Raw genomic sequence first — 27,269 nt, 5'->3', positions numbered from 1 at the left:
AAGATTAACATTTAGCGCATTCAGATGCTTCGTTATGTCAACCAAAAAAAGCCAGATTTGCCAGTCATACAGGATCGGACTTCTTCAATTAGTTGTCCCTTCTCACCCAAAAAATGGGCAATTTCCTCTTTGAGAGAGAAAAATCGCTGCAGTGCGGACCCCCGAATTAGCCACCGCACATCGTTGTGATATATTACGTCACCGTATTCAGCCTGGATGTCACGCAAGAAAGGCTAAAACTGTCGGTGGTATAGAGCTTTAGAGCGAACATAATTGATTGCCTTTGCCACTGGTTTCATAACATCGTCAAATTTGAGATGTTTGGTGCAGAGAGCCTGCTGGTGAATGATAAAGTGAAGTTTAATAGCGTTACCTGCTTCTTCGCTGACTTTATTGCAGATCAGTGTGGACAATCCACTTCACTCACCAGCCATGGCAGGCGCACCATCGGTAATGATCCCAGAAACTTTACTCCATATCATCAACAGCTTCACAAACAGAAACGAATAAATCTGTTCCTCTGGTTTGCCCTTTAAGGCTTTTGAGGTCAAGCAGCTCCTCTGTCACGTTCATGTTGTCATCAACTCCTCTTAAAAAAATAAGTAGTTGTGCAGTGTCAGATGCATCGGTGCTTTCATCGCAGGCTAATGAGAAATAATCAAAAGCCACTCCCCTGTCCCCCAGTTGTCTCTGAATATCTGACGATATGTTCGCGGCACGGATGCAGAGCCCGATAGCATTAGAATGGTGCTGCCATCATGTGGAGAAAGGAGGAATTACATCTTTAAAGTGTTATGATTTATTTATTCTGACAGAGCTAGCGAGCCATAAATAACACATAAGACCGAAGCTGCGGGCCGTATGAAATCTGACCGCGGGCCAATCATGGCCCGCGGCCGGACTTTGGACATGCCTGTCGTAGAGCATGCCGACTCTACAAAGATAATATAATCAAACCCGCTTAATGAAATTCATGGGGGGGGGGGCAATCATTTTTTGCTTTGAAAATTAATGTGTGATTAAATGGTGTAAAAATCTATAGCCCTACTGCTTAAACCCGTGGGGTTGGCAAGTATTAGTTTGGCGAGTTTGTTGTGAGGTTTGGTTATGCACAACCGGAGCCAGAGCAGAACCTCGAGTCGTCATCTGCTGCTCAGACGACGCCACTGCAAGCCCAGAAAAACCAGCACATCCAAAAATCCCAGCACATCCACTGAAGCAGTGTTCTTCGCTAATTTTCAGTGGCGGGTCACATTCGCCGATAGGACCTCAGTGTGAGGGCCGCCACACCGCCTGCAAAGGGCGTTTTCACATGTTGTGTATTGTCGGAGGCCCGCACGTCAGAGGCCGCACTAAAGGCCACCAGGGGCCGCCAATGGCTAGCGGGCCTTGCAATGAAGAACACTGTCTTGAAGCAATTTCAGGGCAAATTGTTGCCAGAAACCGTAACTGGCAACACGGCTAGGCTCAGGCCGGAGCTGCTTACTCGCTCGTAGAACCATGGCTTGGCTCAGGTTCAGCTCGTGGGAATATTGGGCATGACTGGCACCTTGGTGAGAGGCAGCTCAAGTTACTTATCTTGGTTCACTTGAGCCAAGCCTGAGCCGGACTGTGGCGAGGAAAATGTACCTCAGATTTTACAACACACAAAGGTGTGCTCACAAACAGCAGGAAGGCACAACTCGAATCCATATGGTTTGTATGCATGCAATGTGACACAATATTGCTTGTCTATAATACAGTTATTTTGGGTTACATCGTGTAAATATAAATACGTCATTAAACCTGCCAACTACACAGCCAAATAGTAAGGTTTGTCATGTAAACAGAACATACCTAAAACTTGATTTGGCGCTTTCGTGACTGCAGGAATTACTCTTTGGTTCTTTCGGTAAAGTCACGTAGAAAGAGAAAATAATAAATTAAATAATAGCATACGACGTTTCGATTGCAACACAAGCAATCATCAGGTACAAATGAAAGAGAAAACAAAACCTAGTAAACTTAGAAATATAATGCAATTGTGATGCCGCCGCCACGAAGCCGCTCGGCGGGCGCCCCATCCCCGACATCGCCACCACCAAGTGACGGAGCCGACCCCCGCGTCCCCCCACCTCACCTCACATAAACACACCCGCACGCATTTCCCCCCCCCCCATAGAGCTCCGAGGGGAAGTCACCTGGCCGACCGGTTTTAATCCGAGAAGCCCTTATCGGGATAACTTTCACGGTTTCCGGTGACCAGGGAATTGGACGACCTCCCCCGATGCTACTTCGCGGCGCTGCGACCGGCATTAAGATTGCAAGGTCGCGGCGAGGGGCCACTCGGCCACTGCGGTTGAAACGCACCCCCCACACCCACGCACGTATCGACGAGGCAGGCAGGGGAGGGACGGGACGGCATGATTAGCATGACCGCAGGGGCTCTTGCATGTAGTCGCTGATGGTTAGGATAATTACGCTTGAGCGCGTAGGCAGCATTATTATGGAAATTAGGGAAGTTAAAGAGTAAAGGCTGGAATTACGAATAAGCGGAGGTTTCCGGAGGTCCGTGCATAAATTCCCACGGCAAGCCTTTGTGATGGACGCCGCTGCATAATTTACACGACAAAAGAGGCGACTCGGGCGCATAATGCACAATTGATAGGGCAAGTGGTAGAGGCACGCGAAGGCTCCGCGCATAACTTCCCACGGCAGGCCTTTGTGATGGACGCCACCGTATAATTCGCATAACCAAGGCACCATGCATGAGAAACGGATTGATTAGCATATGCGCCGCACATGAACGGGGGAGGGAGCGAAGAGTGCTCGGGGAGGCAGAGGCCTGAGTCCGGGAGATAGAGGGGATCTCACTCCAAGAAGCCAGCGATCAAGGCGGCTCCCAGCTCTGCCCTCCGGACGTCCGTGCGACGTGCCCAGACGAGCAGCGAGGAGAATCCACGGGACACCGGATACTTCGAACTGTGAGTAAGAAGGTGAATTAGTATCATAAGCCGATAAATAGGGAATAGGTCCAGGGGTAGTAGAATAGGCCAGCCTCGTCGATTCATACTGATTTAACATCAATTCCCAGGTAGCCGAAAATAAATCATTAATAGCTGATCGTGGCCTCGTGTGATCTCGTTGACAAGTGTGAACGCAAGTGGTGCTGCGTACACAGTGGTTCGCCACGTGGGAGCGCTGCGCAGAGCGGCGCAAGAGAGGGTGTCGCGTGTGGAGCTGTGTATGGGTGTGGGCGTACGTTTGCTACGTGTAGGATACAGGTGCGCGATTAGGAAAGGGAGGTATCGTGGTAGTGTGAAGGGGACGTAATACTACTCGGTAACTAACCATGCCTACTACGCGGACCCGCCGTGGAGGGGAATCCTCGAGCGACGGCTCCCACCCCATGGGTGAGGAACCCAGCAGCGGTTCGCCTAGCAGCGGGGGGGCGAGTAATGATGTTAGCCCGGCCATTAGCATTCTCGAGGGAGGGATCTCGGGGGCCAGCGACCCCCACACAATACACATTTCACACTTAACTTCTAATTTAGCAATCCTTGGAAGAACGTAAAGTGTGAAATTTGAAAGAGAGACAAGACACAGACACGGAGACACAAAGACAGACACACGGGCAGGGAGCAGACAACACAGAGACACAGAGAGAGAGAAAACAAACTTAAAACCTCCCCTTAGAGGTGGTTCAAACTTGCATAACTGCAGGAAATAAGAGCGACAAAACGAGGGGAGACAGAGAGAGAAACACACTAAATCAAACCAACTTAGTGAAATTTGGAAATGTAATGTAATGCAACACAGAGAGTCGGTCAACACAATTGACACATGGCCTGGTTGATTACGTTCTTCCAAAAATTGCTAAATTAGAAGTTAAGTGTGAAATTTGAGAGAGAGACAAAACACAGATACGGAGACACAAAGACAGACACACGGGCAGGGAGAGACAACACAGAGACAGAGAGAGAGAGAAAACAAACTTAAATCCTCCCCGTATAGGTGATTCAAACTTGATTTGGCACTTTCGTGACTGCAGAATTACTCTTTGGTTATTTCGGTAAAGTCAAGTAGAAAGATAAAATAAAAAATTCAATTAAATTGTTTTAAATAAAAACACAAGCAATCATCATCAGGTACAAATTAAAGAGAAAATAAACCTAGTAAATTTAGAAATGTAATGCAATACAACACAGAGAGTCGGCTAACATAAGTCAACACCCTACCTGGTTGATTACGTTATTCCAAAGATTGCTAAATTTGAGAGAGAGGCAAAACACAGACACGGAGACACATAGACACATAAGCAGAGAGAGACACACACATAGGCACACAGAGAAACAACACCTCTATGTCGAGGCCTTAAATATAGAGAGAGGGGGGGGGGGGTAGAGAAATTAGCATGTCAGGAACACATTCCTGCGGAGGGAGCTGGTAGGAACTTTGGGTTGCTCGGTCAATGGCCAGGGTCAACGGCGGCGTGGTGTATTCCGCAAATATGGCCGACTGTGAGGGCAGGCACAAGCCGGCGTGAGTAGGTTAAACGTTGAGTTTTATAAGGACACCACGGGGTGACCAGCCCCTCCCCACCCAGCCCCACCCCTCCCACCCTCCACCCAGCCCCACCATCCCCATCCAGCCCCTCCCCACCCTCCCCACCTAGCCCCTCCCCACCCAGCCCCTCCCCACCCTCCCCTCTCCACCCAGCCCTACCCCTCCCATTTTTGGATGCACGACGGACGGACGGACACAATAATCCCCTGTGGGCTGGTGGAACCAGGTTGTTCCTACCAGTATAATAGAGCAACAACACGAGGACACAGAGAGAGAGAGAGAAAACACACTTAATCAAACAAACTTAGTAAAATTTGGAAATGTAATGCAATGCAACACAGAGAGTCGGTCAACACACAACGCATAACCTGGTTGATTACGTTCTTCCAAAGATTGCTAAATTAGAAGTTAAGTGTGAAATTTTGAGAGAGACGAGACAGACACATCTGTGCGTTAATTGTGTGTTGACCGACTCCCTGTGTTGCATTGCATTACATTTCCAAATTTGACTAAGTTTGTTTGATTAAGTGTGTTGTCTCTCTCTCTCTGTGTCCTCGTGCTGTAGCTCTATTATTTCCTGCAGTCACGAAAGCTCCAAATCTCTAATTGACATGCTAATTTCTCTACCCCCCCCCCCCCTCTCTCTCTGCCCCCTCTCTATTTAAGGCCACGACACAGAGGTGTTGTTTCTCTGTGTGCCTATGTGTGTCTATATTTCTAAGTTTACTAGGTTTGTTTTCTCTTTCACTTGTACCTGATGATGATTGCTTGTGTTGCAATCGAAACGTCGTATGCTATTATTTAATTCATTTTTTCTTTCTACGTGACTTTACCGAAAGAACCAAAGAGTAATAATAATAGGGCTGGGATTTGCCATAAATATGAATTGGACAATCCCCTCCTATAACAAAACAGTTCCCTTAGCTCGAGACTCCTTGCTAGATTTTTTATGGAATGGGAAGCATTGTTATTTTAATGAGAATTGAAGCTGCAGTGTAATAACCTACACTACGGTGCTGTTGTTAGATCGCAGGATCGCGAGATGTGTGTACACATATGTTGAACTTTTTTTCCGCACCGCACGTGCCCAACCGTTTTTTTAACGTCTTAAAGCACACATAGATTTATATAATAAAACATCGATTAATTGACGTTTTTATTTGTTTCGACCTAATCTGCTAATTTCTTTAGTCGTCTACAGTGCACTGCTTGAGTGTCGTCCCTCGTGCCTTTGTTGTCAGGATGTAGAGGGGGTGTTATCCAAACGTTGCACGTTTACTGCCCTCCTTAAAAAACAACGGCCCTTATTACTCAAACGCCTGCACCTTCATTACATTCTCCTCTCATTTCTACTCCCCCCCCCCTTTTAATTATGCATAATCATCATGCTCATCATTCACTCTCAATTACACGCTCATCCTTCACTCTTATTTACACCCCCATCAGCAAAATGATAACGAAACCTGAATGACGTCAACATCAATCACATCAAACATCTGTAACATTGACATAAATTACGCCACATCGATATTCCCAACACTGCTTACATCACAGTAGCATTAACTGCGATGATGTCATCATCATTACATTCCCATAATTTCGTTACCCCCCTCTCACCACCGTTGAACTTCTTGCACGCAGAGCCACTTGCTGCCATTTACTTTCAATCTCTCGTCACATTGCAGGGTACTTATCCAAAATCTGTGATTAATAAGTGCGTGTCCTGAAAATAAAATAAAAGCATTTAACAGGCGACGTTTCAGGAAATGGCTCTTCTTCATGGCATAATCTATGGTTGGTAATAATGTAGTGTAGGGTTCACAATACCTTAATAGAATAACTACCAAGCAATGACAATATATATGTAGCTAAATGAAACATATACTTTTATATATTTGACGTATTTCTTTTTAGTGATTTGCTTTAATTTCCTATACTTTGCACTCCGATGTTTTTTTGTATTGATTGTTTTTGTAACTTTCTGACCCGTCCCTGCTGGACATCTTTGAAAACAAGCTTTATAGCTCATCGGATTTTTCCAGGATAATGTTATGATTGTAATAATCGATATAGGACCGGCCAAGATGACGTTGACCTTCGCCAATATCATAGCGATGACGTACCCTAAGATTTGTGTAATTGTGTGACGTCACAGCGTTGTGACAGATTCAGAATATTTATATCGGAGGAATCCTATGAGCTATGAAGCTCTGTTTAACATTTGGCCAGTCGGGGTGGGTCAGCAAGTTACGTCAACAACAACAACAAAACAATAAAATGGTACAAGAGTCAGATCAAAAGAAGTAAACGGAAAATTATAGCCGATGACGTCACACGCGCATAAATTAATATTGACGATGCCACGTTACGTAACGAATAAAACAAATACTGTAAACTCAAGTGTTCCGAGCGCGCCAGTCTAGAAACTCCACTCGCATATATTTCAATGGGAACGTGTCCATTCGCACAGCAGAGTTACGGATCAATTCTCTGCCACTTCCAGAACAATTGCGTCGTGATGTCACGAGGGCTAACTGCGAGGCACGTACGCCGTCGTGACGTCACGGCACAAAGGCGTTCATTGTACGTCGTGACGTGATGACGTCATCTTACAAAAGCAAATCATGGGTGGGCGTATCGAGAGCGCATGCGTCACGAGGCGGTGACGTCACCGATGTATGACGTCAGCTCCCGTGCCGCCATCGCTCTCTTTTCAAGTCCCTCCTGGCTGCGGGAGGCGCCGCTCTTGCATCGCGCGGCTCCGTCCGTGAAAATCCGCAACCATGGTGAGCCATCGGGCCTCGCCCGACCCGCGTTTACCACGGCACACATCCCGGCTATCTACTACTTCGATTATTTTTGGGATTGTGCGGATATTTTAGAGATTTTTTTTCGCGATTTGTTACGACGGGCGTCACGGCCCGTGTTGGCAGGCCCCGCTCACCCCTTGCCTGCTATGCGCGCAATGTGTGGCGCACAGGTGGCAGCTCATGCTACTCGAACCGCTGTTATATTTTTTAACGAATGCGGGTTAAGTGACCGATTATGGTGTCGGTGATTATAGTAATGCGTTATTTGGCCGTGGTTAGTAACGTAGCAGCTGTGCGGACGTGGCATGAATGGCGCCCGGCGTTCGGGCCATGGCCTCGTGAGACTTTAATTTCAATTAAGTGTTATAATGACACTGTCGGGAGATAATAGAAGTGATCTTCATTTCTGCGCGAATATTTGGGTATTTTTACGTCTAAACACGTGTAATACGTGAGCGACTCGTTTTCCTTGCGTCTTTGTGGCTTGATGTGTTTTTTTGTAATTACGGCGATTCGTTTAGTCCCGAGCTGCCGGTAATAAGATGGCGGCTTGTGTTCGAGCAGAGTTGTACGCAGTTGCACAATTGACTCCTGCCTATCTGGGCGTGCGCATATTTGGACTGCGTTGTTACACAACGGGTGAAAGCGTCCCATTGAAAGCAACGGCTTGTCCTAACATACACTAGCAGTACTTTGATTCCTCCACACACATGAAAATCATGTTTTAGTCCAGACCTTATGACCAGCCATATGTTTTAAGCGGTAGACTAGCGTTAGACTTTGTAGGTCTCGTCAGCAGTCAGGCTAGTTTATATTCGCATTGCTTAAAGTGGGTTAATTACATGGACGCGTGGACTTAATCACTGAAAGATTAACATATTTAAAGAACAATAAATTGAACACGCGAGCAGAGAAAACAATGAGCCGGCGTTTGTGATGACGTCCCCGCATCCGGCCGCGCATGCGCACAGCGTGTCTGCGGGAGGTACCGTTCCCCAACCCCTCCCCCCTCACGTAGCCGCAGTGCGCATGCGCGCGATGTTCTCTTGCTCACCCCTCAGCCCCCCTCCACGCCGGATCTGACGTTATTCCAAAATAAAAGCCCCTTAGGCCACTGGTTCTTTGCGTCTATAAAATAAAAGCCCTCGTACTTGTCAAGCCACCACTGCGCCTCCCTTTGACGTTTTGTTTATTAACAGCACAGCGTATTTAAGAGGTGTTGAGACATTGAGATGTGTATTCGCGTAATTTCAACAGGTGAGAGGCTTGATTTTAGAATCAAACCCATGGAGATTTGAAGTGACGTTATTTAACCCGTCGTAAGCAATTTGGTGAAATATGGTCAACCAACATGTACCGTAGTCTTTGTCAATGAATACATGAATCATAGAATACATTGCACGGCCAAGCTTAACCAGTCAAAACGTCAATTTATAATGGATAATATTAAACCAGTGAGCCTATTGAAGAATTATATTTGTGGTTGAAGTCTCTTTAAACAAGAGCAACCCATTGAGAAGTCATCCGATTCAATGCACTCCCTTTATCAGGTGACTACTGAGGTTTATGTAAACGTGCATCCTATATTTAACTAACTGAGCACAGTTAAAATGCATCTTAAGATTGATGTCAATATAACCAAGCGTGAGTCCCACTGACCTATTGAGCCCAATGCCGGTGCACTGACTGCGTCATTGACGTGCTTGAGAAATGTCAGGTGACTGGCAGGTAATACATTAGCATATACTTATAAAACTTGCAGAGGAGTCTATAAGCTAATTTATCCACCCAATAAAACCCTCTGAATTCCTTAAGTGCCCCACAGATTTCTATCCAATCATAGAACAGATTTTCATCTCAACACGTCTATCTTCGGTTGCACTTACCCATTGGCGGTTCTTTCATTCCTGTTTCTTGAGCTATAGCTGCTTATCTAAACAGACTCCGTCCACCACCTGAGTCGTGTAGGGTTAGTCATTTGAATTTAAGTTTTGGTTAAGGTTCAGGGTTGGTGTTTTAGAACCCGGTTTATCATACCTAAGGCTGCATTTGTTACCTCACTTGGCAATGCTGTCGTTGATGGCGACGTTGGGCTGCGTGCGTTAAAAGCAACTGAGGTGATGTGCGTACGGAGTGGAGGTGACGACATTCTTAATGCTGCTGGCCGTGGTGCTTGCGAAACCACTAATTTACCTTGTAGTTGGGCAGATAAATGTAGTCAGGACGCAGCAGGCGTTGCCAACTTCAGAGTTGAGTGCCTCTTCAAATGTTTGTTAAAGGCCATCCTTATATTTTGAATTAGAGAATGTCATATATTACACGGAATCTTGACTTACAGCTTTCGTGACTGCAGGAATTCATATTCTTGGGTCTTTCGGTAAAGTCACGTGGATGGGTTCAAAGAAAATAGCCAAAAAAGAAAAAAAAATACGACGTTTCGATTGCAACACCAGCAGTCGTCTTCAGGAAAAGGGGGGTTAGCTTCCAAGGCAAACTGTTTACAGTGGTTTGAAATGGGCGTAGCCCAATGTCAGCAGCCAATGATAATGTAAGTGATGGGCAGCCAACCCGACGGTGGTTGGGTTTCCACCAATCAAAGGACTGCTAGGTGGTGAATACTAGCATGTTAAAGAGATTAGCATGTTCATGGCAGATCGCAGAGCCGCAACCAAGGGGTCGGCGCGCGAAGAGACTTCAAGCGCAAGTTTGAAATGGGCGTGAAGCACAACTAACATCAGAAGGCTTAATTCTGTAAATGTATTGGATGACTTGTGCAAGGACAAACACTTGAGCAGAGTGGTGTGCAAGAGAAGTCTGAAGTGATTCCAGAAGTGGTTTGGTGGTGTCATCTCTGAGGACCTTGCCCTACTGACTGAAACCATTTCTGAAGGGTTTTTATGTCAACACATGGCATGTGCAACACAGTTGATGTGATTGCTGATCCTTTTCTCCCATTTCTGCTTTGTTTTAACCTCTTGTCCCATGCGTCCCATGCCTTCCTGCAGGTGAACTTCACAGTAGACCAGATCCGTGCGATCATGGACAAAAAGTCCAACATCCGCAACATGTCGGTGATTGCGCACGTGGATCACGGTAAGTCGACGCTGACCGACTCGCTCGTGTGCAAGGCCGGCATCATTGCCGGGTCGCGTGCTGGAGAGACACGCTTCACGGACACCCGCAAGGACGAGCAGGAACGCTGCATCACCATCAAATCTACGTGAGTGCCACACTTGCTGACCATTCATCACATTGCACGTCACAGCATTTTTCACATGTCGCCAGGTGGACCATTCGTTCAAAGCCATTTCGTCAATCCAGGGCTAGATTAAGGCCTCTCCCCCCCCCCCCCAGTTGGCTGTCATTGAGGTTATTTTATTGTACTTCATGCATATTGTGGATTCATCCATCAAGGGGGAGGTTGGTCCACTACCGGTTTGTATATCATTCGCTAGTTTGTTAGCCAAGGCCTAGAATCGAACTTGGGTCTCCAGGTTCATAACACTGCAATAACCACTGCTGATGCTTAAGCCCTGGGTAACTTAAACCATAGAAATAAAGTCAAATGTCTACTCATACAATTTATTTTGTATTCTATTGGCTTATTAAAATTTTGGAGAAATGTTAAACTAGGAGTCTTAAGAGCACAAGTCTTAAAGGGGTGTTTCAGGGTTAGGCAGTCATTGGCTGAATATTGCGTTAATGACTGTTTGCGTCGAGGTATTTGTTACCAAATGTGTAGTGTGGTATACTTCCGGTGTTTACCATTGCTGTATATTTATTATTGGAACGTTTGATTCTTATTTTGTTTTACAAACATTGCCAGAAACTTTAAGCCATAGTTATGGGTTTGTCTCTTTACTGCTGCTTGTATCTTTTACAACCTTTGATAACATTTTCAAGTGTACACATCCATTAATTTAAATAAGTAGAGCAAATTTTCTTTGTATACAAATAATAATTTTGATTGTAAGGAATGGCAAGCTCTGAACTTGCCGAATTGGATTCTTATAAATTTGCATTGGGGATGCACCAAAGCTGTCGCCCGATAGACGCTGACCCTTAACACCGTGCGCATCCAACAGGGCCATCTCCCTGTACTACGAGCTGCAGGAGAACGATCTGGCCTTCATCAAGCAGTGCAAGGACGGTAACGGCTTCCTCATCAATCTCATCGACTCTCCCGGCCACGTGGACTTCTCGTCCGAGGTCACGGCTGCCCTGCGTGTCACCGACGGTGCGCTGGTCGTCGTCGACTGTGTCTCCGGTGAGTCCTGTCGGGTTTCTCGCCGCCGCCGTGCTTTTAAATTGAGGGCGAGCATTTAACTTTATAAAATAGCCCGCATACGCATATAACCCGCAGATGCATATACCCTGCAAAAATAGCGTTTTGTGTAAAAAAAAAATCGGACAGCCCGCACCTCCATATACCCCGCATGCATTCATATATTTAACGTCGTTACCGCAGCTTAATTCCATCATTAATACGAAGTATACATTTGTAATACATTCCACTATCATTTGTTAACATTAAAATCATAACGTGCACAAAGAAAACAAACTAACCGGAAACGAGTGAACTTTAAACAGTAAATAAGTAACAAAAGTAAATATCCAATAAATAAGTAACACAACTGGTAGATAAGTAAGTACAGTTTTAGCACTGGTAGATTGCGCACTGAGCAGATTATAGCAGAACTACGGTCACTCTGTCGCCTCGTCCCCACCTCTCCCCCCCCCAGCTGCCCCAACCCCCACCTCTCCCCACAGCTGCCCCAACCCCCACCTCTCCCTCCCCCCAGCAGCCCCAACCCCCACCTCTCTCCCCCCAGCTTTCCCGTCGCCGGTAAACAGTGCGCGCAATTCAAACATTGACGTTTAATTGTACAAACAATTCATTTAAAACGTGATAACATGTGCAATTTTAGTGTGAGTGGTTTATTCAGCAGTGGCTTAGTCAAAGGTAAGTGTTGCATAGTGGATAGTCCTACCATGAATTTTTTTTACGAGTCACATGTGTAAAATATTTTTTGGATAGCCCGCACCTCCATACACCTCGCAGGGTCTTATTTTTGTAAAAACTGGTATACCCCGTGGGTTATATGCAGGAAAATATGGTACCTAAAGAGGTTGCATTGACGTTGACCTTAAGTCCCTCATTTACCCCAAGCATGTGCTTGGTAATTGAGATTTTTTATTAAGTACTGTTTGAACATCCTTTACGTGAACCACTTTTACTCTAATTAGGGCCTTATTCTGAGACAGGTTTGCTCTGGTTTGGCATCGTAACACAGTCTCAGGCTCAAACCGCTTGGTTTCTTGTGAAGATGCCTGAGCAACACTGCTCAAGTTAAGCATGGTTTTAAGCCCGGCTCGCTTGAGCCAGAGCCTAGCTGTGGTTAAGAATACAGGCTTTGATGTCCCTTCGGAGACTTTGAATGACCGGCACGAGCGGTGTAACGTTGATACGTGTGCTCTCTGCGCAGGTGTGTGCGTGCAGACTGAGACGGTGCTACGCCAGGCTATCGGTGAGCGCATCAAGCCCGTGCTCATGATGAACAAAATGGACCGTGCGCTCCTCGAGCTGCAGCTTGAGCCCGAGCCACTCTTCCAGACCTTCCAGCGCATCGTTGAGAATGTCAACGTCATCATCTCCACCTATGGCGAGGATGAGAACGGACCCATGGGAAACATCATGGTATGTGCATCTGTCATCTGCGCATGTGCAATGTGGTACAGGCATACCCCATTTAGCGCGGGAGATGCATACCTGGAGAACGGCAGCGCTAGGTGAATCGGTGCTATACGGCAGCGGTCCACAACCTTTTTGGCACCAGGGACCGGTTTCCTGGAAGACAATTTTTTCACGGACCGTGAGGGGGGTTCATTATTGGGTCTTTCACCCTTTTCAAAGAAGCTCTCCAGCGACGTTTGTTTTTTACTCAGGCCACGGACTGATTCCGGTCTGCGGCCCGGATGTTGGGGGGACCCCTGCTATAACGGGGTCCTAGCATAGGCCCAATGGAGATGTTCCCAACAGTAATTTATCACCTACGACCAACAAATTAGTGGTTCATTGGGTTATTGGAACAATAATACAGATAAACATGATTTATAAATACTGTCAATGGTGCAGCATTTTTTATAAGATAAACATTGTACTTACTAGTGCATGATGAGACCCCGATATGGCAAACTTGGCACAGCTGGGAGACAAGATGAGAGTTATAGCTTGCACCTGCTGGTGCAGTCCAATCTGTGACTTGACTCCCCCCCCCCCCCCCCCCCCCGATTCTAGAGGAAAGTGCTCATTGCAGTTCTTAACTGGTGGTTTCCTATATAAGCTTTTTGCGCAAGGTACAATACAGGTTGTGGGAAGGGCTTGGTCTGAATCCACCCACCTGCCTGTTTTGTTTGGACTGTTGAGGCCAAAAGGGCTTTTGTGAACCTGACAGGATCAAAGGATCATAAAACAGACATTTTAGAGCAAAGATTCAAGCTGTACAGCAATATTCAGCCCTTGTTTCCGCAGCATTGCAGTACGTGTTGTGAGCAGGAGATTGGCACCGTTTACCTTGACATACTCGGCGGCTTAATATGGTCATCACGGGTAACTAACGCTATTGTCCGCCATTTTTGCAGGTGGACCCAGTGGCAGGCACAGTGGGTTTTGGTTCCGGCCTTCACGGCTGGGCCTTCACCCTAAAGCAGTTCGCTGAGATGTACGTTTCTAAGTTTGCCGCCAAGGGTGACAAGAACATCAGCGCGACTGAGCGCTGCAAGAAGGTGGAGGATATGATGAAGAAGCTGTGGGGCGAAAGGTGAGCGCCAAACAGTGTTTTTCACACTCTTGGTGATGTTAGCTGCCTGCATGAGTTAAGTTTTGCCTTTTAGTGCCTGGTCACATGGCGAGTGCTTGGAGGCTATAAAGTTGAGGAAACCTCAACTTGAAAAACTGACCCATTGTAGATGTATACCTAGGCTGTTTGACTCGCCAGTTCTAGGTGAGTTTGAGCCTAAGTAATGAGAAATACTTAAGTGACTTTCAGCCAAGTGACTCGTGACAATGTTCTGACATCACTGCAGCAATTGCATTTTTAAAACGGTTTATTGTGCAGTTTCCAAATTGTGTTGGACTGCTGAGGAAAGACAGCCCGAGATGAGACCTTGTGTTGTGCCTTAAAAAGGATATGTTAGACTTCGGGTGCGAAGAGGTTATTTTTATTCAAGATAATTGTTTGCATAACCACTGTACATGGGCAATCTGAGTTGGTGGAATTGGTTGATGGGGGGGACAATAAATAACTGGCTTGGGGTGTTTTTCGAGAGTCGGTCGTACAGCACTGCTTGCATAACTTGTGGGTCTGCAACAGGTATTTCGATCCCGCAACCATGAAGTTCAGCAAGTCTGCCACCAACGCTGCTGGAGAGAAGCTTCCGCGCACCTTTTGCCAACTTGTACTGGACCCCATCTTCAAGGTGCTTCTTGCCCCAAGCTGGGTTCCCCTTGCGCACATCTTGCTTGACGTTACATACCCCAAACGGCCGTTCATCACCATCTTAAGGAGAAACGTGAAGAAGCATGCTTAATCATGAGTGGCTTGGAAATCGCCTTCACACGGGCTATCAAAACCCATTGATTCTGTTAAATTATCTCCCCATGATCTGTTATGTATAAAAAAGGCATTTCCAAACTAGATTCGAAGCTTTCGTGACTGCAGGAATTATTCTTTGGTTCTTTCGGTAAAGTTACATAGAAATAAATAAAATAATAATAGAATACCACGTTTCGATTGCAACACAAGCAACCATCAGGTATAAATGAATGAGAAAACAAACAGTAAACTTGGAAATATTATGCAATACAACAGTCTGCCAACAAAACAGTCAACATCCCACATGGTTGATTACGTTCTTCCAAAGATTGCAAAATTTGAGAGACAACATAGACACGGAGACACACAAGCAGAGAGACTCGCACAGACAGAGGGGGAGTTGTGTGGAATTCCTGCCCATAGCGGCCGAAGGAGAGAATGGACCCATAAAAAGCACGGTGGAAAGCAAAACGTTGTATTTTATTCTTTAATTTATTTTTTCGTGACTTTACTGAAAGAACCAAAGAGTAAGGCATCCCAATTGTTCATCAAATCAATTTGATTCCTTTGCTTATGGGGCATGCATCGAAACCATAGTTTTAAAAATACATTTACAATTTATTTTTGTAATTGCTTTGTGTGGCTTCTACAACCACTATATGAATTGCATTCACTGGTGTGTGAAAGTATATTCTTGAATGTTACATTTAGGCTTCTGGAGCGATGCATCCAAACAAAAAATCAATTCTTGAAACAAGACCATGACCCGAAATCGTAATGGTTCGTCAAATTGTAGAGGCATTTGTTCGCAAACAATTTAGTTTCCTTTGCTGTTGCTAATATTTTCACACAATGGACACATTTGATTGGCAGACCACTCGGGCAATATTTTGGTAGATATAAAATGTTTAACTCTCCATTGTTAAATTGGTTTTAAACTGCAGTAATTGAGGGACTAATGTGCCCATTTGCATGGCAGTATTTAGCTGCAGACCAGTAATGTGTCGTGCTGGCAGGTGCGCAGTCTTGATGATGACAAAATAAAATTCTTCACTTTGACCTGATCTTCATTGATGAGGACCTTTGTTCTGATTGACTGCGCTCCCTGCTATGATGGGTGGGAGCTACATCGCCATTGGACAAGACTGGTTTTATGCAACTCGCTTGTTTTCTCTCCGCTTTGCACAGGTGTTCGACGCCATCATGAACTTCAAGAAGGAAGAGACGGCCAAGCTGGTTGAGAAACTGGACATAAAGCTGGACACAGAGGACAAGGAAAAGGAGGGAAAGCCCCTGCTCAAGGTGAGGCTTGAGCTTGCTGTCTCATGCCACCGTTATTCAGGTTGTTGGTTTATTGTCCACTTTACATAATTTTTTGGAATGGGCTTATCAATCCCAAAATTCATGGTACAGTGGTACCTCAGTATACGTCGTTAATTTATACCGAAAATTACGTATACCATACAAATTGTTCCCATAAGAAATAAAGGGAAAGAAAATAATCCGTTCCAGAGTATAAGAAATGATATTTTATATGGCATATTATACATTAATGGGGTTGTATAAAATAATGTAGGCACTACTTAATACCAATATGCATACATACATTAAAATAAATACATAAATAAATAAAAATAAATAGAAATAAAAATAATATTTTAGATCACTACCTTGCGAAGAGGAGTTGATAGCCTACGAGGATGGTGGTGAGGAGGAGATGTTATTTTTTGGAAGGAGAGTCCCCTTCCATTAACTTCAGGAAGCTGAAATTCTGGGGGGTTTTTCTCTTTTCTGTCTTTTTTCTTGACTTGGACCTGGTTGATGCTCACCAGGTTTGAGTTTTACTAAAAACCTGTCCATTGAAGTTTGTTTTTGCCTTCTAAGAATGTTCCAGAATTGTGACATTGTCTGGTCATTCCACACAATACCGTTACGCTTGTTAGAGCCATAACAGTATTGTGTACATGGGTACTGTACGCGGTGACTCATCCCGACCCATACAAGTTCTAGCAAGTGCGTCGTATCCCAAGACATTTTTTTCTCGTCAAAACACGACGTATACCAAATTCGACGTATTCCAAAGCGTCGTATACCAAGGTATGACTGTATTAGTAAAAAAAAGTTATGATATTGCTACGGCGAACGTTAAAGCCCACAGCACATTCAAATGTGATGAGTGGCAGGCGTCAATAACTCCGTGGTCTGCTTCATCAGACACATTGTTTGGTTGTTGTGAAACATTTGGATGTTTGCACAAAACGATAATTATTATTTTTGGTGTGTGGTCATGAATGGTCATAAGTTATTTATTAGCTCTTTTGCATTGAGGTAGTCCTCAAATAATGTGTATAGCCCTGAGCCAGTGGTGAAAATTCCACATTCCTTTGGCCATAGCAAGTTTATCTATAGGACAAACACATTTTGCTTCCCCACAATGTAGCACTCGTCATAAAGCACACTAACAACGCTAATTGTGCATTTTCCGCATGTGTACGTTCGTCAGGCTGTGATGCGCCGCTGGCTGCCTGCTGGGGACGCCCTGCTGCAGATGATCACCATCCACCTGCCGTCGCCCGTCACGGCTCAGCGCTACCGCTGCGAGCTGCTCTACGAGGGACCTGGTGATGACGAGGCTGCCATGGGTACGCTTGAACGCATGCTGCGCTCTTTGACTTTACCTCCGTTGTGTTCAAGTGATTGCATTAAAAGCTCCTGATGAAAATTTAGTAGCCGGATGCGTGAAATGTCTTGAGTGAAACGGAAGTTTTTACCAATAGTTTAACCATCTGTAGACTACACCTGTGCCAAAGTAAGTTGCTGTTGGCAATCCAAGTTTCAGAGATGCGTTAACAAAGGACTTGCAGGTCTACAATGTATAATTGATGGTTAATGAACTCCATATTATCAACACGTGGGGGGGTGGGGTTTGGGATTTGGAGAGGGGATGTTGTGCTGCACCATGCCAGTCAAGCTGGAGAGGTGATGAGAGAAGTAGGCTGGCACTTGGATTGCGTTGATTTTATAATCACGATTTTAGCGTATTCATCACACATTCTTGTGCTATTTAAAATTCGTGGGGTTGGATTTTAAATGTTTCCGGCCGTAGGTGCGCTACTTAGCCGATCAAGAAGTAGTGAGCCATTGGAGCGGTGTAGAAGCCCACGCGACTCCCTCTCAGCCTGCCTCTGGCTGCCACTGTTTACACGCGGGTGCTTTCCTTGACAATTTTTTTTAATTACCTACTGTATAATATTAAATTAGATTTGCACTTTTAAATATGTTTATGTTAATCATAATTACAGGTAAGCTAAATACAATGACTATATACATATTAATATCCATACAGTTTGTTTCAATATAATTATTGTTTATGCCCCCTAACCCTAGTTTCCTCAAGCTTTTAAGTATTCATATTTTCGCGGATTTAATATTTAGATCCAACAGGAACGTATATCCCCCGCGAATGAATGGTTTGCGGTGACGTGTCTAAGCAATGATGAAGAACAGCAAATGAGACGGACGGCTGTGTTATAAATGGGGTAGATTTATTTTGATAGGTTTTACATCTGGCGTGGGAAACAATATGGTCTGATAATTAACAAAAATGTGGCTTGGGTGGCTAGGCATCCTGATGTAAATTTGGGTACCGTGTCTTGACTGGTCCCAGGCATAAAGAACTGTGACCCCAAGGCACCACTGATGATGTACATCTCCAAAATGGTACCCACCACCGACAAGGGCCGCTTCTACGCCTTCGGCCGCGTCTTCTCGGGCGTCGTGTCTACCGGACAAAAGGTCCGCATCATGGGGCCCAACTACACCCCCGGCAAGAAGGAGGACCTGTTCATCAAGCCCATCCAGAGGTGGGTGGTGCGCTCATCACATGACACTTTCATTGAGCTCCTATCGTTCATGTAAGTGAGCTTTGAAGTTCCTCTAGCTTTTGAGCTGCTTCAGCTGGCAACATTTGAACTCCTCGGTTGGTGTTTTTGGTGCTGTCTGCGACAACACTTAATAATTAATCCTCAAGTAAACCTATATGATTAAGTTTCAGACGCCTCGGATGTTATCGTGATCGGAGAGCTCTTAAACAAGTTTGGATGCCCAGACAGTTTGTGTTGCGAGGACTTCATTTCAGCCAGGTCTGTCTGAGTCTAACCCAAAAAATATTTCAGACCTGACACACCACATCGATTTTATATTTCTCATCTCATGAGCTGGTACAGTGAGGGGAAAAAGTATTTGATCCCCTGCTGATTTTGTACGTTTGCCCACTGACAAAGAAATGATCAGTCATTAATTTTAATGGTAGGTTTATTTGAACAGGTGAGAGACAGAATAACAACAAAAATACAGAAAAACGCATGTCAAAAATGTTATAAATTGATTTGCATTTTAATGAGGGAAATAAGTATTTGACCCCTCTGCAAAACATGACTTAGTACTTGGTGGCAAAACCTTTGTTGGCAATCATAGGTCAGACGTTTCTTGTAGTTGGCTACCAGGTTTGCACACATCTCAGGAGGGATTTTGTCCCGCTCTTTGCAGATCTTCTCCAAGTCATTAAGGTTTCGAGGCTGACGTTTGGCAACTCGAACCTTCAGCTCCCTCCACAGATTTTCTATGGGATTAAGGTCTGGAGACTGGCTAGGCCACTCGAGGACCTTAATGTGTTTTTTCTTGAGCCACTCCTTTGTTGCCTTGGCCGTGTGTTTTGGGTCATTGTCATGCTGGAATACCCACCCACGACCCATTTTCAATGCCCTGGCTGAGGGAAGGAGGTTCTCACCCCAGATTTGATGGTACATGGCCCTGTCCATCATCCCTTTGATGCGGTGAAGTTGTCCTGTCCCCTTAGCAGAAAAACACCCCCAAAGCATAATGTTTCCACCTCCATGTTTGACGGTGGGGATGGTGTTCTTGGGGTATTAGGCTGCATTCCTCCTCCTTCAAACACGGCGATTTGAGTTGATGCCAAAGAGCTCTATTTTGGTCTCATCTGACCACAACACTTTCACCCAGTTGTCCTCTGAATCATTCAAATGTTAATTGGCAAACTTCAGACGGGCATGTATATGTGCTTTCTTGAGCAGGGGGACCTTGCGGGCGCTGCAGGATTTCAGTCCTTCACGGCGTAGTGTGTTACCAACTGTTTTCTTGGTGACTATGGTCCCAGCTCCCTTGAGATCATTGACAAGATCCTCCCGTGTAGTTCTGGGCTGATTCCTCACCGTTCTCATGATCATTGCAACTCCACGAGGTGAGATCTTGCATGGAGCCCCAGGCCGAGGGAGATTGACAGTTCTTTTGTGTTTCTTCCATTTGCGAATAATCGCACCAACTGTTGTCACCTTCTCACCAAGCTGCTTGGCGATGGTCTTGTAGCCCATTCCAGCATATTGTGTTAGCTCTACAATCTTGTCCCTGACATCCTTGGAGAGCTCTTTGGTCTTGGCCATGGTGGAGAGTTTGGAATCTGATTGATTGATTGCTTCTGTGAACAGGTGTCTTTTATACAGGTAACAAGCTGAGATTAGGAGCACTCCCTTTAAGAGAGTGCTCATAATCTCAGCTCGTTACCTGTATAAAAGACACCTGGGAGCCAGAAATCTTTCTGATTGAGAGGGGGTCAAATACTTATTTCCCTTCATTAAAATGCAAATCAATTTAACATTTTTGACATGCGTTTTTATGGATTTTCTTGTTATTCTGTCTCTCACTGTTAAAATAAACCTACCATTAAAATTATAGACTGATCATTTCTTTCTCAGTGGGCAAACGTACAAAATCAGCAGGGGATCAAATACTTTTTCCCTCACTCGCTATTTGTCACATGCCTCTTACTCCAGTTGACCAGTGGCTTGGGAAAAATTCGATGATAAATTAAGTGCTCTTGCACCCTGTATTAAACTGTCTCAAAGAAACAGTTTATGATGGTTGTTGGTTCACAGTAAATAGTGATTATTCTTTGAACAATAGTGGTTATTACATCACATGATTGCACCATATTTTCAAGTGTAGATAAAGTCTATTGAATAACTTCAAAAGTAGTTGTGATATTTTGGGTGATTCCTCCACAGTGTAGTACAATGATCTCTATGGGTTCCACACTGACCAATATTGTCTCCCAGCACTGCTATTTGCACAATTAGGTGCAATAAAATAAGTGTCAATGAGCTAAAAAAAACGATGTTCACTTTTGTTCATGTTGTGTAATGGAGGTCCCTGCTTGTTAACCATAACGTGGATCCCACCTTGCGCAGGACCATCCTGATGATGGGCCGCTACGTTGAGCCCATCGAGGAGGTGCCCTGCGGCAACATCGTCGGCCTCGTTGGTGTGGACCAGTTCCTTATTAAGACTGGCACAATCAGCACTTACGAGCACGCCCACAATCTGAGGGTGAGACCCCCCCCACCACCCTTCTGCCTTTGCTTCATTGTCCCCAAGCCACTCTGGCGAAGACCGGGTATAGTGGCCTCTATCACCAATTGCGAAGTCTGGACAAGGTTCATCACGCACTTAACGAGGCAAGATGGGGGCATCCATGGATAGCCCAAGCTGTAAATGCAGATGTGAATGCTATGATGAATATCGTGAAGGAGGATTTCCCCTATAGTTTAAAACAATACGTTTTTTGTGCTCAAATAGGTATTTGGATTCATACTCTTAGGCTTTTTCGGTAAAGTCACGTAGGTAAAAAATAAAATTAAAATTAATAAAAGTTATGGTAGAAATAAAATAATAAATCACGACGTTTCGGAGGCAAACACAAGTCTCCGTCATCAGGTGTTTGGATGCTCGTATACTCTTTACAGTACTGCGCTATTGGTGGAAATTCCACATTGAATAGGGCAAGTTGGTCAAAGGAAAACCAGTGTACCATGTTAGGATGTCATCGCAACCAGGATTGTTGATGCCACCACACCTCCATTGTTTTTTTTATAATTACAATTACTACAGCATTGTTTGCTGAAATTACAATTACGTTATGATTGCAATTCCATATTTATCCACTGGTGTTGGAAAGAGTAGGTAAACTTTGGCAAGCTTCACGTAAACCCAACTGTGTGCCCCTTTGTTTGTGCCTACAGGTGATGAAGTTCAGCGTGAGCCCTGTGGTCCGCGTGGCCGTAGAGGCCAAGAACCCCGCAGACCTGCCCAAGCTGGTGGAAGGCCTGAAGCGTCTGGCCAAGTCTGACCCCATGGTGCAGGTGTGTCACCTCGTGGTGGTGGGGTTCTTGTATGAATCCTGATGCTTGTCTTTCCCTCGGTTGTCCCCTCTGTTGTCATGAACACTCTATGGAGGTGGTTTGGGTGGCTCTTAGGACCGAGCGCAGAGCCGACACTGCTGTCCATGTGCCAGCCCATTAACAATCCTTTACAACGTTTGTTTCATTGTGCCTTTCCAGTGTATCATTGAGGAGTCCGGTGAGCACATCATTGCTGGTGCTGGAGAGCTGCACTTAGAGATCTGCCTGAAGGATTTGGAGGAAGACCACGCCTGTATCCCCATCAAGGTGAGGGGTGCAAGATTGCAACTGCCAGAAACCAGCTCATTCATGCATCTGTTACGGCCTCCTTGCTGCATCTAAATGCACGACCCTTTTGTCAGTCTGCTGCCGGATGAGGTTCACATGCCATGCAGTCTTGGTGGTTATTTGACCATATTTCACCACGCTGGTCAGTACGAGTTTGTGAATATGGGGAGCCATAGACAAAAGCATTGAGGTAAGACGGTTTCCCCACACTACCTTCTAACAGTAGAACCACAGCGGCTGTTTGAGCATGGTGGTCACTCACCCAAGCACTAGCCATCTCTATCCTGCTCGTCTATCGAGATGTGACGAGACCAAGAGTGTTCTGGGCGTTTAGGTCATAAGTCATTAGGCGTCCTGGTTCAATCAAAAGCAATAAACCCTCTTTCACAATAAACCGATTTACGCGTTGCTTTCTCACACAGAAATCGGACCCAGTGGTCTCTTATCGCGAGACGGTGGAGAACGAGTCGGACCAGGTCTGCCTGTCCAAGTCGCCCAACAAGCACAACCGCCTGTACATGAAGGCACGCCCCATGTCCGACGGCCTGGCCGAGGACATCGACAAGGGTGATGTGGCGGCGCGGCAAGATCTGAAGTTGCGCGCCCGCTACCTGGTCGATAAGTACGAGTGGGACGTGACGGAGGCGCGTAAGATCTGGTGCTTCGGCCCCGATGGCACAGGCCCCAACATGCTCGTGGACGTCACAAAGGGAGTGCAATACCTCAATGAGATCAAGGACAGTGTGGTCGCCGGCTTCCAGTGGGCCATGAAGGAGGTGGGTGGGCGTGACGGTGGCGATGTTAACTACCTAGCCTGGTATACAGGAGGTTGTGGGTTTGATCCCGACATCTATATATTTGGAGTTTTCATGTTTTCCGTTTTTTCCCTCCACATTTAGGAATGTGCATTTAGAGTATTTGGCTGCTATACATTTCCACATTACACTTCGTTGAGCTATCATTTATGGCCTGGTCGCTTATGAAAAAGCTGTCGAGCTTGCTGGGTCTTGCGTAATAAAATAAAAATGGCTTGGTTTCAGTGGATGGGACCCTGCGCTCCAGTCGTTTTCACGCCTTGGGTGAAATGTTGGCCGTGAAATTAACTACTTGCATACGCAACGTCAATGATATGCTGCCCCTCAGCCGTTTGTATCGGGTGTGTGACGGCTGTCTCGTCATTCACACATATTTGTGTTTAATGGGCACAATTTAGGGCAAGATTCCATTGATTAATCTCTCACCCTCAATTGTCTGGAATCTTTATTAGTTGTTAGTTGTGTAACCAAAAAAATCCATTGCATGCAGAATTACACAGAAATAATTTTTTCTTATTGATAAATCAATATTCTGAAAGTGGAATATTTAAAGCGACCGCTTAAGAGCAGCAGTTGCTGTGGTTTTGCCCCATGTATGCACATTGTGCGTTTAGAATCTCAGTTGATCAATGAAATACTAAAGAGCAGTTGAGGCCATTCAAATTATATTTTTAAGAAAATCGAATTAGTCAGACCTTGATTTACGCACTCCTATTTTATGGATTTGTGCTATAACCTACTAAACTTATTGATGTCCAATCCCATTTTATGTACTGTACCTCCCCATAGCGTATTTGAGATGTACAGACTTAACCATTAAGCCCCATTTTTGTATGTTCCATGTTGAACTATTCAGGCACCAGTTAGTGCCCAAGCATTCGTGTCTAACTGGCTATAGTTTCGTTCATGTGTACTCTTAATATTTTTTCCCCCGCATACTGTATGATGACTTTCTCTGTACAAGTTTAAACTATGATAAACTAAGAATACATAGTGTAATAGACAAGGTAATATATCAATAATATACATTTACGTTTCACACTGGTGGTTGTGCAGTTTCGATGTGCAATGGGTTGCTGATCATCCCCTGTTTAGGTACTGAACTATGTAATGATCCACCAAAAATGCTTAGATTTAAGTATTTTTTATTTTAAAAAATCATGTAACCAAAGGTCATGTCCATGTTGGCATTTTAAGTTTTATCTTTGAGAAAGTTAACGATTCTCCCTCCACCTGGTGCTCCCCTCCCCCGGCGGTAGGGTGTGCTGTGCGACGAGAACATGCGTGGAGTGCGCTTCGACATCCACGACGTGACGCTGCATGCAGACGCCATCCACCGCGGCGGCGGGCAGATTATCCCGACGGCGCGACGCGTCATGTATGCGAGCATGCTGACGGCTGCGCCCCGCCTCATGGAGCCCATCTACCTGGTCGAGATTCAGGTGCGCGGAACGCTGTCCGGTTGCGAATGATTGCACAAAAAAAGCATCGACTAGCTGCACTTGAGAAATTAGTTTAATCACAAATTAGGTTTGTGCTGCCTTGTATTCCTTGACTGCTGAGCCCAACAACTGCCTCGCTTCCATGGAGGAGTTTTAATTTAAACTGGCAAAAAGGAGTTGGCAATTTTAGTGGATGGGCAGGGTGGTAGGGAGAGAGGCTATAGAATTAACATGAAAACCCTCTCGATGCACTCATCTCTGAAGTGGGGGGGGGGAGATGCATCGTCGGGTCAGACTTGGCCATACACTTAAGGCCTTCCTTCCACCAGCTTGGGACATTAAAATAACTTGTCACAGGGCTGCAATGCCCACTAGTTTTTTTTGCTAGATAACCTCGTGGGTGTAGGAGGCCTTTTAGCCACGTCAAATCTACTGTTACTGTTGAGATTTAAGGATCGAGAGCTCAGTTTGGGAGTTTGGCAGAGGGTGGTTGCTGCTATGCGCTCTCATAATTTCCTCCATGGTAGAGCCCTGTAATGACTTGACTTGGTGCATCATCTCTGTGGTTGATAAGATACTTTGTCTTGTCAGCAATTGAGCCTGGTCCTTCCCATAGGAATGTGGAATTTACACCACTGACTCAGGCCCACAAATAGATTTTCATAGTACCATCACATTGCTCGTTTGAGAAAAAATAATTATATTATATGAACCGGAAAGCCTTACAAAATCTGCAAGGAACAATGGCAGTGGTGGCACCTTGAAGCAGGGCAGACAACTTCGATTAAACCCAAAGCTCTTGATTTGTAACATAAAAAAAAAATTACTTTGTATAATTATTGCTTTTTCTTCAATACATCCTCTAGGTGTTCTTATGAAATATCTGAATCAAGGGTAGTGCCTAACCGAGTACGGTGTTGTGGCTTGCAGTGCCCGGAGGCCGTGGTGGGCGGCATCTACGGCGTGCTCAACAGGAAACGTGGCCACGTCTTTGAGGAGTCGCAGGTGGCTGGCACGCCCATGTTCGTCGTCAAGGCTTACCTTCCCGTCAACGAGTCCTTCGGTAAGCACAAACTGGCAAGCCTGGGGTTCTCTAAGCCCGATCTTGTGCAAGTGACATTCGGCATTGTGGTTGGTAAGGGGATGGGCAAGAATTACAGTACATTGCTGTCTTGGAGTGTGAATGACCGTTGAGCCCCGTGTTCTCCCTGTCTGCAATCCGTGCGCACACTTTTAGGATTCACGGCCGACCTGCGCTCCAACACGGGCGGCCAGGCCTTCCCGCAGTGCGTGTTTGACCACTGGCAGATCCTGCCCGGCGACCCCTCCGACCCCACCTCCCGTCCTGCCCAGGTGGTGGTGGAGACGCGCAAACGCAAGGGGCTCAAAGAGGGCATTCCGGCGCTGGACAACTACCTGGACAAGCTGTAGAGCGGTGCCGCTGCCATCACCAACGACCACTTTTCCACGAGCGCCACCCACGCCTCCATTTGCCAAAGCACTGTTTAACACCCGTATTTGATAATACCTAATTAAGTGGACTGCCTGAGGACTTGTGACCATCTGGAGGGGGCTAACAAATGTCGCACTACCATGAAGATCATAAATCCTCTCTCAAATTAAGCAACCGGAATGTAACCTTGAAAATGCTTAAAATAAAGTTGTAGTGCAAGTATGTGTCCTGGGTTGAATTGATCTGTTATCGCTGTGAAGGCCAATTGTGGGGTCAAAGGAGTTTTCCAGTTTCTTTGGAAATGTGAAACTGGTATTATTCAACCTGGTCAAATTCGTATAGTTGGAGAAGGTACATTTTTTTGGCTCAATTGTGTAACATTTCAAGATTACAAGGTTTCCATAAAAATCTTCAAATCACAGTAATACTATATGTTTAGAATTTGAGCTGATTGAAAGTCTTTAATACATTTGTTTGGGCTTGGTAGGATAAAGCTTTGCATAATTTGTATTGATACATAGTCATGTGTCCTAGTTGGTAGCCATGCCCAATTGTTTTGAAGGACAATCCTTTCTGGGCAGTGCCATCTGGGCAATAGTTTAATCTGGTGAATGTGGCAAGGCTACTGCTCTGCCAAAAGCAATTGGAAAGTTATGCCATAGCACTGCGAAAAATATTCACTAACCACTGCATGACATGGAAGGATAAAGGTACAGTTGGAAATGGAAAGTGGAATGTGTATACAGGTCTTGACAGGTTAAACACATTCCTGCGGAGGGAGCTGGTAGGAACGTTGGGTTGCTCAGTCAATGGCCAGGGTCAACGGTGGTGTGGTGTATTCTGCAAATATGCCTGACCTGAGGGTGGGCACAAGCCGGCGTCAGTAGGTTAAATGTTGATTTTAAGCCCCCACCCTACCCTCTCCACCTAGCCCCTCCCTGCATGACGGACACAATAATCCCGTGGGCTGGTGTAACCAGAGGTTCCTACCAGTAAATGCATGTCTGCAATGGACCAAAGGCTTTATAAATTGCTCATTCTTTTGGTCACTTGATGCTAACTGGGAGC

The 27,269-nt window shown here is 45.4% G+C and overlaps 1 protein-coding gene and 1 non-coding gene across 2 annotated transcripts; both read left to right on the top strand.

The window, feature by feature from the left end:
- The first annotated feature begins 7,194 nt into the window (after positions 1-7,194).
- Positions 7,195-26,420, top strand: EEF2 (eukaryotic translation elongation factor 2). Its single transcript, XM_078612826.1, has 16 exons — positions 7,195-7,331; positions 10,361-10,575; positions 11,441-11,622; positions 12,842-13,053; positions 13,998-14,176; positions 14,729-14,834; positions 16,139-16,252; positions 17,454-17,592; positions 18,618-18,813; positions 21,214-21,352; positions 22,045-22,164; positions 22,363-22,470; positions 22,914-23,267; positions 24,566-24,748; positions 25,679-25,811; positions 25,986-26,420. Exons 1-16 carry the CDS (start codon positions 7,329-7,331, stop codon positions 26,177-26,179), a joined length of 2,577 nt encoding a protein of 858 aa, XP_078468952.1. The 5' UTR covers positions 7,195-7,328; the 3' UTR covers positions 26,180-26,420.
- Positions 15,979-16,044, top strand: LOC144731665 (small nucleolar RNA SNORD37). The gene has a single exon (XR_013588001.1). It is a non-coding gene; the product is annotated as a small nucleolar RNA SNORD37 (small nucleolar RNA).
- Positions 26,421-27,269: the final 849 nt, after the last annotated feature.

Source organism: Lampetra planeri, chromosome 39 (assembly GCF_965212315.1).
Source record: "Lampetra planeri chromosome 39, kcLamPlan1.2.h2, whole genome shotgun sequence".
Taxonomy (NCBI): domain Eukaryota; kingdom Metazoa; phylum Chordata; class Hyperoartia; order Petromyzontiformes; family Petromyzontidae; genus Lampetra; species Lampetra planeri.
Note: the sequence above shows the minus strand (reverse complement) of the source record. Positions and strands in the feature narration are given on the sequence as shown.